Here is a 21,640-nt window from a genome sequence, read left to right as displayed (position 1 = left end):
TTAGGCGTTTTTAATTACCCGACAATTAAAACACAGTTCTTTTAAATAACGACAATCTACAATTTATTTACTATGACTTCACACTTTACAATTCGTTCACACTGAAGTTATTCGTTTGACGCTTTAATTAAGACTGACTCGTTAGCAGCATGCGAGCGCTTTTATATATGACGGTGTGGCAATACGAGAACATTCTGGTAGCACTACAATATCCTGGCAACGCCAGAACATTCTTAGACAATGCTAGAAGGATCTACGACCATTAAGTTGTTCATCTGGTGGCTGCCAAACACATACACACTCACATAGATATATGCTCGCATGACTACAACAACAATAATAATGACAATAGACAATGAGATGAAATGAGAATGCAAAATAACAAAGCGATAAGCAAACAAAAGAACATAAAAGAAATTCAGGAAAATACTAGAAAATGAATAGATGATTCCAACAAGTGATAGCGAAATTTTATCGTTACAATTTGAAATTTTAAATTAACGGAAACTAATTTAAATAAACTTATATCTATAATTATCAAATTCGTAACAATATTTTTATTTTCCTATAGAAATTAAATTTAGATAAAATTTTCTATAGAAATAAAATTTTGACAAAATTTTCTATAGAAATAAAATTTTGACTAAATTTTCTATAGAAAATTTTCTATAGAAATAAAAATTGATCAAATTTTTTTCAGAAATAAAATTTTGCAAAACAAGACTTTTTGTTTTCGTAGTTTTTTGGTAAAAATTTCTTAAAAATTTTGGTAGATTTTTTTTTTTTTTTTGACTCGAGTGGCAACCGTGGTTAGGACTCCGCTATAAAATGAAGGTCCCTTGCCATTGAGCTGAACATAGAATGGGACAGTCCTCAGTGATAAGAGAGAAGATAACCCCTGTGATATCATTGTGAGACTGAATAGTCTAAGTGAGTCTGAAATATCGGGCTACAACTATACTTAACCTCAAAATCATCGGGAAAATGTCCTAAAGACAATATTGAAGTCCTGAGCAGACTAACATTTCGGGTTCACTTGCCAAAGAGGTCAGCTGAATATTGGCCACTAGAATTCAATCTCCGCAAATGGTAATGGTATGGGCCGCCGTAACGACGGATGGATGCTCCCTGCTCGTATTAATCGTTTGATAACGCCCGCCTTGCATACACAAGGTCATGGGTTCGATTCCTGCTTCGACCGAACACCAAAAAGCTTTTTCAGCGGTGGATTATTCCACCTCAGTAATGCTGGTGACATTTCTGAGTGTTTCAAAGCTTTCTAAGTGGTGTCACTACAATATGGAACGCCTTTCGAATTCGGCTATAAAAAGGGGTCCCTTGTCATTGGGCTTAACATGGAATCGGGCAGCCCTCAGTGATAAGAGAGAAGTTCACCAATGTGGTATCACAATGGACTGACTAGTCTAAGTGAGCCTGATATATCGGGCTGCCAACCTAAACTAACCTAGTAAATTAATCTGCCTTTTTATTTAACATAGAGTTCATATGGACTAACTTACAATCTAGAATATATAGTTAAAAAGTTTTATGGTTAAGACCTGGCCAACGGCAACTGTTACCACAACCTAAATAATTCGATTGTGGATGAAAGTCTTTAGTAGAACTTCAATCAATATGTGAAGGGTGAATAAAATTCTGTCTGGCCGAACTTTCGTCCTTATAAGTATAACTTGTTCCATCAATGGTTAACTGAAAAGACCTTTTCTTTACACCCTTACGCTATTATACACGACTCAATAGGACTTAAAATCTATCCACACCGCACTGCTATGAAGATTCCTTTTGATTCACTATTTATAAATTCTTCATCCTTGGTTCTTTTCATTTCCGGTCCTTTTGTATAACTACTTGTTGCTGCATCAAAGTACAAATACTATGGCACTAAATTGAAATCTCTCTTGAAGATTTCTTCCTCTGCTGGCAGTCATATATTAAGCAGGGATATCAATGCACAAACAACAACAAGCAATATAATCAGCAATCACCAGGGGGAATTCATTGAAAATTCCAATGTAATGCAAGCATCAACTACACATCCTGGAGAGAATAGTATTCTCAATTATGCAAATGATCCAATAAACAACATTCACCATCACCGTCAAATGATTTCCCCAGAAGATGCTTCAAGTGAATGTTTCCGTAATGAGGACAACGACTATGACCACGAAGGAAGAGTATATGACCATCGAGTGGGACAAAATGAATTACCATTGGAAGTGAATGCAGTGGTCAACAACTAAAAGTTCAGTCAAAAGAAGAAGAAGAAGAAACCAGAACTTTGTTGGTATTTGCATGATTTTTTTTCTATTTACAAAATTTTTTGATTTATTTCATTTGTATATTTGTGGCAAAGAAAGAAGTTACCTTAGGCTGGAGTAAACTAACTTGAAAAAAAAATCAATAAAAATAACTTTATTTATTTTTCATTCAGAAATATTTAATGTCCTAGATTCAGGGCTCTGTGCGAGGGAGATATGCACACGCAAAAAAATAATTCTTTCCTCCCAAACGAAATTTTAGACAAACAAAGTTCGTTTCTCATTTGCTTTTCGTTGAATGGAAGTGTATTTGGAAGAAAAGTATATTTTTTTTTGTGATAAACGTTTATTCTTTTCCAGGATGTAAAAACAATTTCATAAAGACTAACTCAAAAAAATTTTTTTCTGGCTAATTGCATTTTCCCTCATATCTTTCCCACTTCCACGAAGTTTTTTAGTTCTTAGCACCTTTTTCTGTAACACAAACAATGTAGAAGAAATTATACGATTTTATAAATTTTTAATTTTTTTTTTACCTTTCGCCTGGACGGAGAATCGAACCGCGGACCATGCAATTTGTAAGCCAACACACTATCCACTGAGCCATGTAGCCGTTATTGTCATCAATAGACAATTACCCATATAACTAAGTTATATTTATATAGCATAGCTTGCGGCGCCCACGAGCCGATTAAACAAAGTTTATTTAACAGAAAAATACATTTAGTTGGGCACCGTGGAGCAGTGGTTGCTACGTCTGACTTGCATGCCAAGGGTCGTGGGTTCGATCCCTGCTTCGACCAAGGTTTTTTTTTTTTTTACATATATTCCAGATTCCGGATATGGAAGATTCCGAAAAAATTTTCAACATTACATTCTACTATATTATATTTTTACTATGAACTGTAAAATGTGTCTTATTAAAGACCTAAATTTAGAAAAGAACAGTGTTTGATATAAACGAAATGGACTGTGTTGTTGGTTCAAAAATAACTTTTTTTACTGAAAAAATAAAAATTTTGTAACAAACGAATTTTTTGGTGAAAAAAGAGTATACTTTTCGAAGCAATTCAAAAAACTCTAACAAAAGAAAAACGTTTTCGGTACACGTTTTCCAAACGTTTTTTTTCTTTGCGTGTAGGGTCTGTATGTTAAAAACCTAAGTGATCAGGGGCCTACTAGGTTCATTATTAAATATATAATCAGCATAAATTCTACAAGGCCCCACACTATGATTAGATTAACAGGTTAATAGAGTTTTTGTAGACAATCCCGGGTCATTGCAATTGGTCCTAAACACCGAAATCTACATAAGGAGATTCTCCTTAACCAATAAAAATACTCCCCCCCCCCCTCATCATATCAATACTTATAAAATTCAAAGTATGTTTGTTTATTTGTTTATATGTATGTTCCGGGTAAGCTCGGAAACGGCTGAACCGATTTACGTAACAATTTCGGAGAACGTAGAGATCAAGGACCAAAATTGGTCTAGAAACTTATTAATTTTAAAATTGGGTCCGATGGTCGGTCCAAATGGAATTTGGTTGATTTTGGTCCATTTTGGTCAAATTTTGACAAAAATTTCTTTAGAAATAAAATTTTGACAAAAATTTCTATAGAAATAAAATTTTAACAATATTTTCTATAGAAATAAAGTTTTATAAAAATTTTGTACAGAAATAAACTTTAAACAAATTTTGTATAGATACAAAATTATGCAAAAATTTTGTATAGGAAGGAAATTTTGTAAAAACGTTATATAGAAATAAAATTTTGCGATAACTTTCTATAGAAATTAAAGTTTGACAAATTTTCTATAGAAATAAGATTTGGACAAAATTTTCTATAGAAATAAAATTTGGACATAATTTTCTATAGAAATGAAATTTGGACAAAATTTTCTATAGAAATAAAATTTGGACAAAATTTTCTATAGAAATAAACTTTTGACAAAATTTTCTAAAAAAAATAAAATTTTGAGAAAATTTTCTGTCGAAATAAAATTTTTACAATAAACTGTTGACAAAATTTTCTATAGAAAAAATTTTTGACAAAAATTTCTATAGAAATAAAATTTTTACCAAATTTTGTCAAAATTTTCTATAGAAACAAAATATTGAGAAAATTTTCTATAGAAACAAAATTTTGAGAAAATTTTCTATAGAAATACAATTTCGACAAAAGTTTCTATAGAAATAAATTTTTGAGAAAATTTTCTATAGAAAAAACAATTTGACAAAATTTTCTATAAAAAAAAATTTGACAAAATTTTCTATAGAAATAAAATTTGTACAAAATTTTCTAAAGAAAGAAAATTTTGTCAAAATTTTCTATAGAAATAAAATTTTGAGAAAATTTTCTACAGAAATAAAGTTTTTACAAAATTTTTTATAGAAATAAAATTTTGAGAAAATGTTCTATAGAAATAAACTTTTGACAAAATTTTCTAGACAATTTTTTACAAAATTTTCTATAGAAATAAAATTTTTACAAAATTCTCTATAGAAATAAAATTTTTACAAAATTTTCCACAGAAATAAAATTTTTACAAAATTTTCTAAAGAAACAAAATTTTGTCAAAATTTTCTATAGAAACAAAATTTTGAGAAAATTTTCTATAGAAATACAATTTCGACAAAATTTTCTATAGAAAAAAAATTGACAAAATTTTCTATAGAAAAAAAATGTTGACAAAATTTTCTAAAGAAAGAAAATTTTGTCAAAATTTTCTATAGAAATAAAATTTTGAGAAAATTTTCTACAGAAATAATGTTTTTACAAAATTTTTTATAGAAATAAAATTTTGAGAAAATTTTCTATAGAAATAAACTCTTGACAAAATTTTCTAGACAAACAATTTTTAAAACAATTTTTTACAAAATTTTCTATAGAAATAAAATTTTTACGAAATTTTCTATAGAAATAAAATTTTTACAAAATTTTGTCAAAATTTTCAATAGAAATAAAATGTTGAGAAAATTTTCTATAGAAATACAATTTTGCCAAAGTTTCTATAGAAATAAATTTTTAACAAAATTTTCTATAGAAGAAAATTTTTGACAAAATTTTCATAGAAATAAAATTTTTACAAAATTTTCTAAAACAAGAAAATTTTGTCAAAATTTTCTATAGAAATAAAATTTTGAGAAAATTTTCTACAGAAATAAAGTTTTTATAAAATTTTTTATAGAAATAAAATTTTGAGAAAATTTTCTATAGAAATAAAATTTGGACAAAATTTTCTATAGAAATAAAATTTTACAAAATTTTCTATAGAAATAAACTTTTGACAAAATTTTCTATAGAAATAAAATTTTGACAAAATTTTCTATAAAAATAAACTCTTGTCAAAATTTTCTATAAAAATAAAATTTTGACAAAATTTTCTATAGAAATACAATTTGGACAAAATTTTCTATAGAAATAAAATTTGAATACAATTTTCTATAAAAATAAAATTTTGACACAATTTTCTATAAAAATAACATTTTAACAAAATTTTCTATAGAAATAAAATTTTGACAAAATTTTCTGTAGAAATAAAATTTTGACAAAAGTTTCTTCAGAAACAAACTTTTGACAAAATTTTCTAAAGAAATAAAATTTTGAGAAAAAATTCTATAGAAATAAAATTTTGAGTAAATTTTCTATAGAAATATAATTTTTACAATAAACTGTTGACAAAATTTTCTACAGAAAAAATTGTTGACAAAAATGTCTATAGAAATAAAATGTTTACAAAGTTTTCTAAAGAAACAAAATTTTGTCAAAATTTTCTAAAGAAATAAAATTTTGAGAAAATTGTCTACAGAAATAAAATTTTGACAAAAGTTTCTATAGAAATAAATTTTTGACAAAATTTTCTATAGAAAAAAATTGTTGACAAAATTTTCTATAGAAATAAAATTTTTACAAAATTTTCTATAGAAATAAAATTTTGAGAAAATTTTCTATAAAAATGAAGTTTTTCCAAAATTTTCTATAGAAATAAAATTTTGAGAAAATTTTCTATAGAAATAAACTTTTGACAAAATTTTCTAGAGAAAACAATTTTTTAAAAAATTTTCTATAGAAATAAAATTTTGACAAAATTTTCTATAGAAATAACATTTTTACAAAATTTTCTATAGAAATAAAATTTTGTCAAAATTGTCTATAGAAATAAAATTTTACGAAAATGTTCTATAGAAATAAAATTTTGGGAAAATTTTCTATAGAAATAAAATTTGAACAAAATTTTCTATAAAAATAAAATTTTGACAAAATTTTCTATAAAAATAAAATTTTGACAAAATTTTCTATAAAAATAAAATTTGGACAAAATTTTCTATAAAAATAAAATTTTGACAAAATTTTCTATAGAAATAAAATTTCGACAAAATTTTCTATAGAAATAAAATTTTGTCAAAATTTTCTATAGAAATAAAATTTGTACAAAATTTTCTATAAAAATAAAATTTTGACAAAATTTTCTATAAAAATAACATTTTGACAAAATTTTCTATAGAAATAAATTTTGCTAAAAATTTCTTTAGAAATAAAATTTTGCCAAAAATTTCTATAGAAATAAATTTCGCTAAAAATTTCTATATAAATAAAATTTTGACCAAAATTTTCTATAGATATAAAATGTTGAGAAAATTTTCTGTATAGATAAAATTTTGAGAAAATTTTCTATAGAAATAAAATTTTTACAATAAACTTTTGACAAAATTTTCTATAAAAAAAAAAAAATTGACAAAAATTTCTAAAGAAATATAATTTTGACAAAATTTTCTATAGAAATAAAATTTTGACAAATTTTTCTATAGAAAAAAAATATTTTACAAATTTTTCTAAAGAAACAAAATTTTGTCAAAATTTTTTATAGAAATAAAATTTTTAGAAAATTTTCTATAGAAATAAAATTTTGAAAAAATGTTTAACTTTTAAATGATATTAATTTAACCTGGGTTAGGAGAAAATAAAAGAGCACAAAAGGACACCCGCTTCTTCTTAAGTACTTTTCCAATTTACTTGAAATTTACTGAAGACGTGGGAGCTTATGAAATTAATATGGGGTACCTGATTTTGTGAGATTTGGTCGGTAAGGGGGTTATATCCTTGCCCTGCGCTTTGAAAATTATGTTTATAATTTGCTTGACATTTTCTGCGACGTCTACATAAGATACGCTACATCATTTTTCGATAGGGGGCCTCCTCTAAAACGGAAACAACTGAAATTCGCAAGGTCACTTGAAATTTACAAACGCCGTAGGGCAAGGTTATGAAATCAATATAATGTACTGATTTTTGGATATTTGGAGGAAAGAAAACTTCTCCTTGCCCCACACTTTCAAACTTGAAGGAACACCCTGTCCTCGACGTTTGCTAAGACGGACGGTTTTACATCGGCCGTATTTATGTATACAAACGAAAAAGCAAGTTGTCCGATTTGTTTGAAATGTAAGGAACACGTGTGTGGAAACCATGGAGTGAAAAAACAGTACTTCAAGTTTTGTGCCAGACTTCCCCAGACCCTACTCTTTAAAAGAATACAAATCTTTTCGAAATTGTTTTCAGCTCGAAGGATATGGTTCACTAAGTTAATGCAAAATGTTCCTACAAATAAGCTTCGGAAGGCGCAGCGAAGCGGCTTTCGCTAGTATTCTATACAAATGAGTTGAGTTCAATTTTCAATTCATACGTGACCCTTCTATCCAGCCACCCCACCCTAATATTCTCATCATTCTGTATCAGATTTATAATATTTTCTTTTTGTAATTACACATCTATTTTTCACTACAGAAAATACCAAAATTAAAGTACAGGTATTATGGATAACTGCATTACCATAAAGACCATCAACATGAGTGTTGCTATGTTCGTGATTGAATGGAGAAAAAAAAATCAAGGAATTCAACCAATGAAGAAAGTAATGAAGGAGTGATAAGAAACTAAATTAATTATTTAAAAGAGAAATATTTGTATTACAGTAAATAATTAAAACTTTATTTAATAAACTCGGAGAGTACAACAGCATTATTTGATTTTTAATTATAAACTTCCAAGAAAAATTGGATGAATTCTTATTGGATGAAAACGTGTCGTAGCACTTTGTGAAATGCAAACGAAGAAACAAAAGAAATAGAGCATTTTGTTTCCAAAAAAATATGGAAAATTTATTCGTATAAATAATTTCATTTCTATAAAAAAAAATTGCCAACGTATTATTTTTATAAAACAAAATTGTTGCAAAAATTTTAATTCTTTAAAACATTGTGTCTAAATTTTATTTTTTGTAGAATATTGTGTTGTGTATTTTAAAAATATAAGGAAAAAATAAAGAAAAAATTATTCATATTAACAATTTTATTTCTGTAAAAACAAAATTGCCAAAATTTTATTTTATGTAGAAAATTGTGTTGCATATTTTAAGAAATAAAAAAATATGTTCGATTTAGATAAACGTTTAATAACTATCGCTAATGAAGTAATGTATGTATGACCTCAGAACAATCCACAATTTCGAAATGATGTACGAGAACTACACCAGAAGGAACTTTTCCCTAATTATTTCTATATCTTAAAACGAAATGGCCTTTACCTTCTTGCTCGTGAAAGCTATCAAGGTAAACAAAAAAAGAATTAGTAATAAAAAATTCCTGGACGGTTGGAAACTGTATCTTGAAAACCACAAGTGATCGGTGAATCGATTGGTAAAGAAGGTTGAAAACATCCAATGTACTTGTTGTATTTTCTTTTCTGAAAAAAGTACTTTGTCTTCATTTTGTCTGTATAGAATTCGGATTTTTAAAATGTTGCCAGCAACCTAAAAAATGCTATCATTTCAGCGGGCAGAAAAGAATTCAAAAGGACCATACATGACAATCGCAGCACTTTCGTTTCTCTGCAGAATTTAATAAACATGTACGAAAAGAAGTACAAACGAATACGTTTTATCAACGCTGACGTAATGTTTACTACTCTCTCGCAAAGTAAAAACTTTTTGTGACTCATTATTTCTGGCAGTACTCTCCCAAAGAGCATAGAATAAAAGACGAAATATGATGTTGATATTATGAAATTTGGGCATTCAAATCAGTTTATTATTTTTGTTTGTACGTCAAGTCTATGACCGGTATATTAGATTTGATATTAGACAGTGGTTTGAATTTTGACAAATTTTCTACAGAAATTAAATTTTGAAAAAAAATCCTATAGAAATTAAATTTTGAAAAAAATTTCCTACAGAAATGAAATTTTGAGAAAATTTCCTATAGAAATGAAATTATGACGAAATTTTTTATAGAAATGAAATTTTGACAAAATTATTTATAGAAACGAAAATTTTTAGAAACTTTCCTACAGAAATAATTGATAAAATTTCATATAAAAATTAAATTTTGAGAAAATTTCTTATAAAAATACATTTTTGATAAAATTTCCGTCAGAAATGAAATTTTGACAAAATTTCTTATAAAAATGAAATTTTGACAAAATTTCCTACAGAAATTAAATTTTGACTTTAATTTTGAAAAAACAAATTTTTGAAATTAAATTTTGAAAAAAAATCCTATAGAAGGAATTTTGAAAAAAAATTCCTATAGAAATGAAATTTTGAGAAAATTTCCTATAGAAATGAAATATTGAGAAAATTTTCTATAGAAATGAAATTATGACGAAATTTTTTATAGAAATGAATTTTGACAAAATTTTCGTATAGAAATAAAATTTTGACAAAATTGTCTATAGAAACGAACATTTGTAGACAATTTCCTACAGAAATGATATTTTGATAAAATTTCTTATAAAAATTAAATTTTGACAAAATTTCCTACAGAAATGAAATTTCCTATAGAAATGAAATAACTCGTATGACGAAATTTTCATATATAAATGAAATTTTTAGATTTTTTTTATAAAAATACAACCTTGACAATATTTCCTAACGAAATGAAATTTTGACAAAATTTGCTATAGAAATGAAATTTTGATAAAATTTTCTATAGAAATGAAATTTCGACAAAATTATCTATAGAAACGAAAATTTTTAGAAAATTTGATATTTTGATAAAATTTCATATAGAAATTAAATTTTGAGAAAATTTCTTATAAAAATACATTTTTGATAAAATTTCCGTCAGAAATGAAATTTTGACAAAATTTCTTATAAAAATGAAATTTTGACAAAATTTCCTACAGAAATAAAATGTTGACTTTAATTTTGAAAAAACAAATTTTTGAAATTAAATTTTGAAAAAAAATCCTATAGAAGGAATTTTGAAAAAAATTTCCTATAGAAATGAAATTTTGAGAAAATTTCCTATAGAAATTAAATTTTGAGAAAATTTTCTATAGAAATGAAATTATGACGAAATTTTTTATAGAAATGAAATTTTGACAAAATTTTCGTATCGAAATAAAATTTTGACAAAGTTATCAATAGAAACGAAAATTTTTAGAAAATTTCCTACAGAAATGATATTTTGATAAAATTTCATATAGAAATTAAATTTTGAGAAAATTTCTTATAAAAATACATTTTTGATAAAATTTCCGTCAGAAATGAAATTTTGACAAAATTTCTTATAAAAATGAAATTTTGACAAAATTTCCTACAGAAATAAAATTTTGACTTTAATTTTGAAAAAACAAATTTTTGAAATTAAATTTTGAAAAAAAAATCCTATAGAAGGAATTTTGAAAAAAATTTCCTATAGAAATGAAATTTTGAGAAAATTTCCTATAGAAATTAAATTTTGAGAAAATTTTCTATAGAAATGAAATTATAACGAAATTTTTTATAGAAATGAAATTTTGACAAAATTTTCGTATCGAAATAAAATTTTGACAAAGTTATCTATAGAAACGAAAATTTTTAGAAAATTTCCTACAGAAATGATATTTTGATAAAATTTCTTATAAAAATTAAATTTTGACAAAATTTCCTACAGAAATGAAATTTCCTATAGAAATGAAATTACTCATATGACGCAATTTTCTATATAAATTAAATTTTTAGATTTTTTTTATAAAAATACAACCTTGGCAATATTTCCTAACGAAATGAAATTTTGACAAAATTTGCTATAGAACAAAATTCCTACAGAAATGAAATTTCCTATAGAAATGAAATTAGTATGACGAAATTTTCATATATAAATGAAATTTTTGGAATTTTTTTATAAAAATACAACCTTGACAATATTTCCTAACGAAATGAAATGTTGACAAAATTTGCTATAGAAATGAAAATTTGATAAAATTTTCTATAGAAATGAAATTTTGACAAAATAATCTATAGAAACGAAAATTTTTAGAAAATTTCCTACAGAAATGATATTTTGATACAATTTCATATAGAAATTAAATTTTGAGAAAATTTCTTATAAAAATACATTTTTGATAAAATTTTCGTCAGAAATGAAAGTTTGACAAAATTTCTTATAAAAATGAAATTTTGACAAAATTTCCTACAGAAATAAAATTTTGAATTCAATTTTGAAAAACAAAAATTGAAATTAAATTTTGAAAAAAAAATCTATAGAAATGGAATTTTGAAAAAAGAATCCTATAGAAATGAAAGTTTGAGAAAATTTCCTATAGAAATGAAATTTGAGAAAATTTTCTATAGAAATGAAATTATGACGAAATTTTCATATAGAAATAGAATTTTGACAAAATTATCTATAGAAACGAAAATTTTTAGAAAATTTCCTACAGAAATGATATTTTGATAAAATTTCTTATAAAAATTAAATTTTAACAAAATCACCTTCAGAAATAAAATTTTGAAAAAAAAAATCCTACAGAAATGAAATTTCCTATAGAAATGAAATTACTCATATGACGCAATTTTCTATATAAATTAAATTTTTAGATTTTTTTTTATAAAAATACAACCTTGACGATATTTCCTAACGAAATGAAATTTTGACAAAATTTGCTATAGAAATGAAATTTTGATAAATAAATAAATTTTGATTAATAAAATTTCCTATAAAAATGAAATTTTGACAAAAAATTTTATAGAAATGAAATTATGACGAAATTTTCATATAAAAATTAAATTTTTAGAATTTTTTTATAAAAATACAACCTTGCGAAAATTTCCTATAGAAATGAAATTTTGAAAAAATTGGGTATAGAAATGTCATTTTGACAAAATATCCTATAGAAATGCAATTTTGAAAAAGTTTGGTATAGAAATGAAATTTTGACAAAATTTCCTATAGAAATGAAATTTTGAAAAAGTTTCCTAGAGAAATTAAATTTCGACAAAATTTGGTATAGAAATGAAATTCCTATAGCAATGAAATTTTGTTATAAAAATTCAATCTTGATAAAATATTCTATAGAAATGAAATTTTGACGAAATTTTCTATAGAAGTGAAATTTTTAGAAAATTTTTTATAATAATACAATTTTCAGAAAATTGCCGATAGAAATTAAATTTTGAGAAAATTTCCTATAGAAATGAATATTTGACAAAAATTCCTGCACACACAAAAATTTAACGAAAAATTTTCCAATTAAAATTTTAATTGAGTTTCAAAAAAAAATTTTCAATTAAAAATTTTATTGATTCAACAAATTTTTTAATTAAAACAAAAATCAATCACAAAAATAATAGTATCAATTATTTTTTAATTGGATCAATTAACTTTTTAATTGACCTTCAATTAATTTTTTAATTGATACTATCATTTCTGTGATTGAAGACATTTCAATTAAAAATTAATTGGATCAATTAATTTCGTGATTGAATTAAAAAATTTTTTTTTGTGTGTAGAGAGATGAAATTTTCAGAAAATTTCCTATAGAAATGAAATTTGACAGAACTTCCTATAGAAATGAATTTTTGAGAAAATTTCCTACAGAAATGAAATTTTTATAAACTTTTTTTATAAAAATACAATTTTGATAAAAATGTCCGTTAGAAGTGAAATTTTGACAAAAACTCCTATAGAAATTAAACTTTGAAATTTTCTAAATTTCGATTCGTGAAAACACTGTCCTATGATTGAGAAGTAAACAAAGCCAATATCCATGTACCCTTTCATTATCATATCTCTACAATTTTACTCTAGAGAAAGGGAGAACAAAAAATTATTCTGAAAGCTCTAAATAAATTCGTTAGCAGGAGAGCTAGTTTAATTTTGACCATCAAATGGTTTGGCTCAATAACACTTTCGCGGTGAAACCTCACTAAACTACACCACAAACATTCGTACAAACAAATTATACTGATTAAAACACGAAAGCAATCACAACAACAACAAACATGATCAAATATAATATTAAAGTGCTAACTCATCATGAGAATATTTATAAACAAACACAAACAATAATTAAACAACAAGTAAGAAATAACAACAAAACACGAACTTGGAATGCATTTGAATCGACATCGGGAAATTGTAGATAAAATTTAGAATCGATTTCTGTTCTGTTTCTAGATACGTTTGTTATCATCGAGTACGGGCAAAATAGAAACCTCTTCCACCACCACTGAAGATGGTGCCCCATATGATTTTCAAAAAGAATGGGCCAAAGCAAAACCTTTTGAGGCTATACCATTCGATAGTCCCCTCTCAATGATCAAGAAATTTTTACCTGGTGGAAAATATGCTAAATTAGATGCCACCCAATTAATGTTTGCCATGAAGGAGGATTTAGGCGAAATAACTCTCCTCAAAGGCATGTTGGGTAAAAAATCATTTGTGGTAACCCATAATCCTAAAGATTTTGAAATGGTATTGCGCAACGAGGGTGTTTGGCCCATAAGACCTGGTCTAGAAATTTTGACTTATTATCGTACTGTACTCAAGAAAGATTTCTATCAGGGCACTGAAGGTCTATTGTCAACGTGAGTTGGGGAGACTAACAAAACAAGAATGATTTTGCTATTATTAATTTATTCTCTCCATATTTAGTTCTGGTGAAAAATGGGGTACATTTCGTTCGGCCGTAAATCCAATATTAATGCAACCGAAAAATGTCCGTTTGTATATGCATAAAATGTCCAGTGTTAACAAAGAGTTTATGAACAGGTAAGTTCTCAATGGTGAAAAGAGTAATTGCTCTTTGCGATTCAAAGAGAAAAATAATTATAGTAGAGGAATTAAGAGCGCGACAATCTAAAGTAAAGATCATAAACAATAGACTCATGGCGTTTTCGATTGGGTAAAATGTGCAACATTCTCGAAATTGATTGCAAAATATGAAGGTCACTAATATAAATTTTGGATCGGATATCCCTCGTAATATTATGAATTAACAATAACTTTGGAATGATACTATCATTTGGGTGAAAATACAATGAATCTTTCAATTGATTCTGCTAGAGATTCTTTCCTTCTTCAGGATGACATTGACAGTCTAGTCGAATGGTGTACTTCTAATTGTATGGTACTTAATGTTGTGAAGTGTAAGAAAATGACTTTTTCCCGTAGAGTTTGTGAACAGACTGAGTACTGTAAAGGGTGATACGGTCAAAATTTGGTCAATATAAACTTGACGTATTTCTTTCAATTTTGCATTTAAAAAACCTGAACACCCCTCATTTTGAAGGTGTGTGTGTAGAATGTTGCTCCTATTTTGATTTTGGAATTTACTCTTCAGTTGTCAAAATGCCGTCCAAGCAAGAAGAGCAGTGTATCAAAATTTTGCTCGCGCATCGCGAAAATCCGAGCTACTCGCACGCAAAGCTGGCAAAATCGCTAAAAGTTGCCAAATCAACCGTTACAAATGTAATTAAAGTGTTTGGGGAACGTTTGTCGACAACCAGGAAGTCTGGACCGGGGGGAAATCGAAAACCGGAAGCCGCTGAGACGACAAAGAGAGTTGCCGGTAGTTTCAAGCGAAACCCTAACCTCTCTCTCCGAGATGCCGCAAATAAGCTGGGTGTATCGTCTACAACCGTGCATCGAGCCAAAAAACGAGCCGGACTATCGACTTATAAGAAGGTAGTGATTCCAAATCGCGATGATAAACAAAATACGACGGCCAAAGCGCGATCCCGGAGGCTGTACACGACGATGCTGACGAAGTTTGACTGCGTGGTAATGAACGGCGAAATCTACGTCAAAGCCGACTACAAGCAGCTTCCGGGACAGGAGTTTTATACGACAAAAGGAAGGGGAAAGGTAGCAGATATTTTCAAGCACATAAAACTGTCAAAGTTCGCAAAGAAATATCTGGTTTGGCAAGCCATCTGTACCTGTGGCTTGAAAAGCAGCATTTTCATAGCTTCCGGGACTGTCAACCAAGAAATTTACGTGAAACAGAGTTTGAATAAACGTCTTCTGCCTTTCCTGAAGAAACACGGTTGTTCCGTACTGTTTTGGCCGGATTTGGTATCTTGCCATTACGGTAAAAAGGCCATGGAGTGGTACGCCGCCAACAACGTGCAGGTGGTTCCCAAGGACAAGAACCCTCCCAACACGCCAGAGCCCCGCCCAATTGAGAAATACTGGGCTATTGTCAAGCGGAACCTAAAGAAGACCAAAAAAACTGCTAAGGACGAGCAGCAGTTCAAGGCAAACTGGCTTTCTGCGGCGAAGATGGTGGACAAGGTGGCTGTACAAAATCTGATGGCAGGTGTCAAGCGTGAGGCCCGGCTTGGAAAAGCGAAAGCCTAACTGAATATTTCTCCTGAATTTTATACTAATTGAACTTGAAAAAGAAATATAATTTGATTTTTTAAATAAACGATTTCACCGATTTACACGCGTTTTCCCTTGACCAAATTTTGACCGTATCACCCTTTATGACACAATCTCAACGCCATTATGAGTTTAATGAATAGAGGATAGGGTCACAGATATCACCGCATAATGGGGAACTCCATTTTTCACTCTAGGAGGCCTTGACTTCTTATCTCTAAATTCCATATATGACTGAGGTCCACACAAATAATTAAGAAGCAAACGGTTGGCAGCTGGAAAATTCTCTATAAAACTGGGAAGTAGTAGTGACACAAGTGTCTTGGCTACTGGCGTGAAAAACGAGATCGGTCTGTAGGGTATGGCTTCCCTTGTACGAGTCTTTGGATTCAGTTATGGAATGACCCTATCCATTTTCCAGACATTGGTTACCGATTCCAAGAACAAATTGAGGAGTTGGGAAGTCTAGAAATTCAGTGTCCTGAATGAATAATCAATGAAATAGTTGAGCGTGGGATGACTCTGTCTTCGATGGCTACAGTCGGGAAATATTTTTGACATGGACGAAATATTTTGCATCTAAACGACAGGATTTATCCGCTTTAGAGATCGATGATCCTCTATGGATTTACCAGTAGATGGTCATATTTTGTAAATATCTCTTCTTTACAGAATTCGTACAATACGTGATCCACAAACCCTTGAAGTTCCAGCCTCATTTGAAGAAGAAATGAATCGTTGGACACTGGAATCAGTATCGGTTGTTGCTTTGGACCGACAATTAGGGCTTCTTTCAGGAAATCGAAGTGATCCCAAGGCCCGGCAAATTTTTGATTGCCTAAATGTGTTCTTTGCTTTAGGCTATGAAATTGAATTTAAACCATCGATTTGGAAATATATCGCAACTCCAACTTATAGAAAAATAATTCAAGCAATGGATACCATGCAGGAGATTACATCGGGTTATATAGAAGAAGCTATCAATAGAATGGAACAGGAGAAACAGGCAGGTATACCAGAGAAACCGGAAAGTGAGAAAAGTGTTTTGGAGAAACTATTAAAGATTGATCCAAAAATAGCTAAAGTAATGGCCATTGATATGCTAATGGCGGGTGTGGATACGGTAAGTGATGAGTTGTGATCTCCAAAAATTATATGTAAATTTTATTTCTCAATGCCTTTTTTGTTAAAGACTTCCACAACCTTTACCGCTTTGCTGTTGTGTTTGAGTAAAAATCACGATAAACAGGCCAAACTACGTGAGGAAGTTATGCGCGTTCTTCCTGAAAAGGATTCCGAATTCACAGAGGAGGCCATCAAAAATATGCCCTATCTTAGGGCCTGTATAAAAGAGTCGCAGCGTATATACCCTCTGGCTGTGGGTAATGTTAGAGTGAACGCCAAAGATGTGGTTTTAAGTGGATATCGTATTCCTGCCTGTCAACATGTTTTCATGGTATCAGCCTCGCTGAACAAGAACGAAAAATATTATCCTAGACCCAATGAATTTTTACCTGAACGTTGGCTAAGACAAGGGAAGGAAACACAAAACGGTCAAGATTTGAAGCCAAGTAGTCCTTTTGTATTCTTGCCTTTTGGTTTTGGTCCTCGCAGTTGTATAGGTAGACGTATTGTGGAATTGGAAATTGAATTAGCAATATCCCGTTTGGTTCGTAATTTCCAAATTGAATTCAACTATCCCACGGAGAATGCTTTTAAATCTTTACAAATCAATATGCCAAATATTCCATTGAAATTTAAATTCATCGATATTGAGAAATAATTTAATTTGATACTGTAAGAATTTTATGTAAAGTTTAATTTTTTTATTTATAAACGAAATAGTCTACATTATTTATATCCTTTGTACTAGGGATGGTTGGTATTTAAATTTGAGTTTGTGCTACCAACTAAATAAATATTAAAAATTCAATTGTTCTCTCTAAGGCTTTCGTTTGTTTGATGCAGAAGTACTCTGCCAACATTTATTGAATTTGGCGGCACTTCAGAGAATCCCCACAACGTGGAAAACAGTCGTATACGATATTCAAAACTCGTCGCAAATGTGCCGTCACTATTGAGAAGTTGTACAACGCCAAATTGCTACAAATAAGTATCGCATGAGTGCAATTATTATGTGCCTTTTTAGATAAATTAGAATGACGCCGATAGGAGCCCCTTCAAACTATTAGAAAAAGTGCATTTTAAGATAGTTGTAAAAGAGTCGTTGTGGTCAAATAAAATGCGATATGAATACATTGAACATAATGACTTAAAAAAGGAATTATGTTGATTTATAAGTTGCAATTCTGCTATATTCGGCTAATGCGCCTGCGTCTATCAGTGTTTATTCACGATGGAGGCAACGTGTCTGGAAAAACATCTGAAAAACTATCACTTTATTCCATTTGGAAAGTTGAAAATTGTTCACCAATACACATTTCACATTTTAAAACGTAATAACTATGTTTTCAGCCCTTAATTTTCATTTTTATTTAAATAAATTACAATAAGCTATTTGTGCTCGGTGTTTCACAAAATATAAAAGGGCTCTTTTAACAATAGTGAGGGCAAAATACTTTCATGTAATTTTCGTACTTTTTGATACGCTTGTTGGTGATTGTTGTAGTGTCACTTACGAGTCTGTGGTAGCGATGAGGATGAAATGGAACTTTGAAACGATGGCAGCAGCGTTACCGTTGGGAATTTTCAAAAAGTTACGCAAGAAGTGGCAAACGTCAAAAAAAAGTGGCACAATTATTTTTAAAAAGTGCCACATTCTTTTTATTAACTTATACAAAAAAAAACTCAAAACTTAAGAATTTTGTATTTTTCCATTTTTTGTTATTATGTCAATTCATAATAAAATTTGACAATTTTAGGTTACAATTTAAAAAAAAATAAGTTTTTACTATACCAATTTCAGGGATGTTTTCTGAACTAATTTTTGATTTGGCTTCATGGCCTATGAATATTTTTGCAATTTCTTTAATATAAAAAGAATTTTTATAGTCGATATCTGCTAAATCACTAACTGCAATATAACTCTTTAAAACAAATATGCATATTTCTAATAGAATAATTTTTGTTAAATATATTTTATCAGAATTATAGTCTGCCGAACTAGAAAAATTAAGGTTGAATTACACACCATGCGCCAATCCGTGCGTTGATGGAAGGGTTGATTTTTTCTGTTTGGGCAGACTGTTCGAGCTTTTGATTTCAAAGAAAAATTTCAACTCCTCAATCATCAGACGCATTGAACGCATGGTATGTAATTCTACCTTTAGTCTCCAAGATTGCAAACTTTTTTAACTGAGGCCCCATGGGATCCATCATCAATTATTCTTTGCGGCACTACAAACCTTAAACATTTTCATAATTATCATATCATCATAGAAACGATATTTAACTCCCCAATAAATTTTGCATAACCTAAATTGAATCATAGCGGACGACATCTATTTATGGTTGGCACACTATATCCAATTTTCTGAATAACGCATCTATTTATGATGTTAACTTCCCATAAATTTTAAACTCTTGGAAAAGTTGCATAAATTATTGGAAAATTGGCAAACAATCGTAAAAAGTAGCACATTTAGTGGCACAAAAGTGGCACCGGCCAAAAAAAGTGGCAAATTTGCTACTAAAGTGGCACAACGGTAACGCTGGATGGCAGGATTATCATCGAGTACGGCAACCTCTTCCACCACCACTGAAGATGGTCCCCATATGATTTTCACAAAGAATGGGCCAAAGCAAAACCTTTTGAGGCTATACCATTCGATAACTCCCTCTTAATGATCAAGAAATTTTTACCTGGTGGAAAATATGCCAAATTAACAGGTTGGCTTATAAGTCCCCGGTCTGACACATAGATGGCGTCGCTAGTATTAAATGCCTATTATTTTTATATAGTACCAACCTTCAAATGATTCGTGTCAAAATTTGACGTCTGTAAGTCAATTAGTTTGTGAGATAGAGCGTCTTTTGTGAAGCAACTTTTGTTATTGTGAAAAAAATGGAAAAAAGGAATTTTGTGTTTTGATAAAATACTGTTTTCTGAAGGGAAAAAATACGGTGGAAGCGAAAACTTGGCTTGGTAATGAGTTTCCGGACTCTGCCCCAGGGAAATCAACAATAATTGATTGGTATGCAAAATTCAAGCGTAGTGAAATGAGCATGGAGGACGGTGAACGCAGTGGACGCCCGAAAGAGGTGGTTACCGACGAAAACATCAAAAAATCCACAAAATTATTTTGAATGACCGTAAAATGAAGTTGATCGAGATAGCAGAGTCCTTAAAGATATCAAAGGAACGGTTGGTCATATCATTCATCAATATTTGGATATGCGGAAGCTCTGTGCAAAATGGGTGCTGCGCGGGCTCACATTTGACCAAAAACAACAACGTGTTGATGATTCTGAGCGGTGTTTGCAGTTGTTAACTCGTAATACAACCGAGTTTTTCCGTCGATATGTGACAATGGATGAAACATGGCTCCATCACTACACTCCTGAGTCCAATCGACAGTCGGCTGAGTGAACAGCGACCGGTGCACGTCTCCGAAGCGTGGAATGACTCAAAAGTCCGCTGGCAAAGTAATGGCCTCTGTTTCGCGCCAAAACGGCCCCATATGAAAAAGAAAAAAGTGTTGTTCCACCAAGACAACGCACCGTGCCACAAGTCATTGAGAACGATGGCAAAAATTCATGAATTGGGCTTCGATTTGCTTCCCCACCCACCGTATTCTCCAGATCTGGGCTCAGCGACTTTTTCTTGTTCTCAGACCTCAAAGGATGCTCGCAGGGAAAAAATGTGGCTGCAATGAAGAGGTGATCGCCGAAACGGAGGACTATTTTGAGGCAAAACCGAAAGAGTACTACCAAAATGGTATCAAAAAATTGGAAGGTCGTTATAATCGTTGTATCGCTCTTGAAGAAACTATGTTGAATAATAAAAACGAATTTTGACAAAAACTTGTGTTTTTCTTTGTTAGGGCCGGTACTATGTTTATTCTTGCGAAAATTTTTTATGGAAACCATTATTTCGCACATAGAAAGCGGCGTTTTTTTTAGGTAGCTTGGAGCGCTATTTTACAGGGAGCGATATTGGATTAGGTTGGTGGTTGTTGCTTGTTTTTACAAAATAACATTTTATTTTTCCTTGGGCAATCGATCTGCTATTCCTTTGATCCTTTGTATAGTTTCGGAACAAAAATATGGTCCGTGTTTGATTTATAAAACCGCACAAATAGTTTTTAATAAATAAATTATTTCTTAATTCACATTGCAAATGGCGCCGTGCTATAAACGTCAGTTTTTCAACACGAAAAAACAAAGTATCACAAATGGAAAAAATTTCGCAAATTTTTCGAATTTTTTGGTTTTGTATGGAGTTTCAACACGAAAACCGAACAGAGTACCGGCCTTTAGACCGGGGACTTATCAGTCAACCTGTTAATGTTTGCCATGAAAGAGGATTTAGGTGAAATAACTCTCCTCAAAGGCACGTTGGGTAAAAAATCCTTTGTGGAAAACCATAATCCTAAAGATTTTGAAATGGTATTGCGCAACGAGGGTGTTTGGCCCATAAGACCAGGTCTAGAAATTTTTACTTATCGTACTGTACTCAAGAAAGATTTCTAACGGGGCACTGAAGGTCTATTGTCAACGTGAGTTGAGGAGACCACCTAAAACAGAAAG

General features: G+C 29.5%; 2 protein-coding genes across 2 annotated transcripts in view; both read left to right on the top strand.

Moving 5' to 3' along the window:
- Positions 1 to 2,447, top strand: part of BBS4 (Bardet-Biedl syndrome 4) — a 61,637-nt gene extending 59,190 nt beyond the window's left edge. The window contains exon 10 of the mRNA XM_075313256.1: positions 1,887 to 2,447. Within this exon, the coding sequence (XP_075169371.1) occupies positions 1,887 to 2,261 (375 nt within the window). The 3' untranslated portion in view covers positions 2,262 to 2,447. The remainder of the gene's footprint in view (positions 1 to 1,886) is intronic.
- Positions 2,448 to 13,439: 10,992 nt separating this feature from the next.
- Positions 13,440 to 17,864, top strand: LOC142240878 (cytochrome P450 CYP12A2-like). Its single transcript, XM_075312628.1, has 5 exons — positions 13,440 to 13,626; positions 13,724 to 14,133; positions 14,201 to 14,317; positions 16,604 to 17,054; positions 17,124 to 17,864. Exons 1-5 carry the CDS (start codon positions 13,549 to 13,551, stop codon positions 17,712 to 17,714), a joined length of 1,647 nt encoding a protein of 548 aa, XP_075168743.1. The 5' UTR covers positions 13,440 to 13,548; the 3' UTR covers positions 17,715 to 17,864.
- The last annotated feature ends 3,776 nt before the right edge of the window (positions 17,865 to 21,640 follow it).

The sequence above is a fragment of the Haematobia irritans genome, chromosome 5, assembly GCF_050003625.1.
Source record: "Haematobia irritans isolate KBUSLIRL chromosome 5, ASM5000362v1, whole genome shotgun sequence".
NCBI classification, from domain to species: Eukaryota; Metazoa; Arthropoda; class Insecta; order Diptera; family Muscidae; genus Haematobia; species Haematobia irritans.
This window is presented reverse-complemented; position numbering and strand designations above follow the sequence as displayed.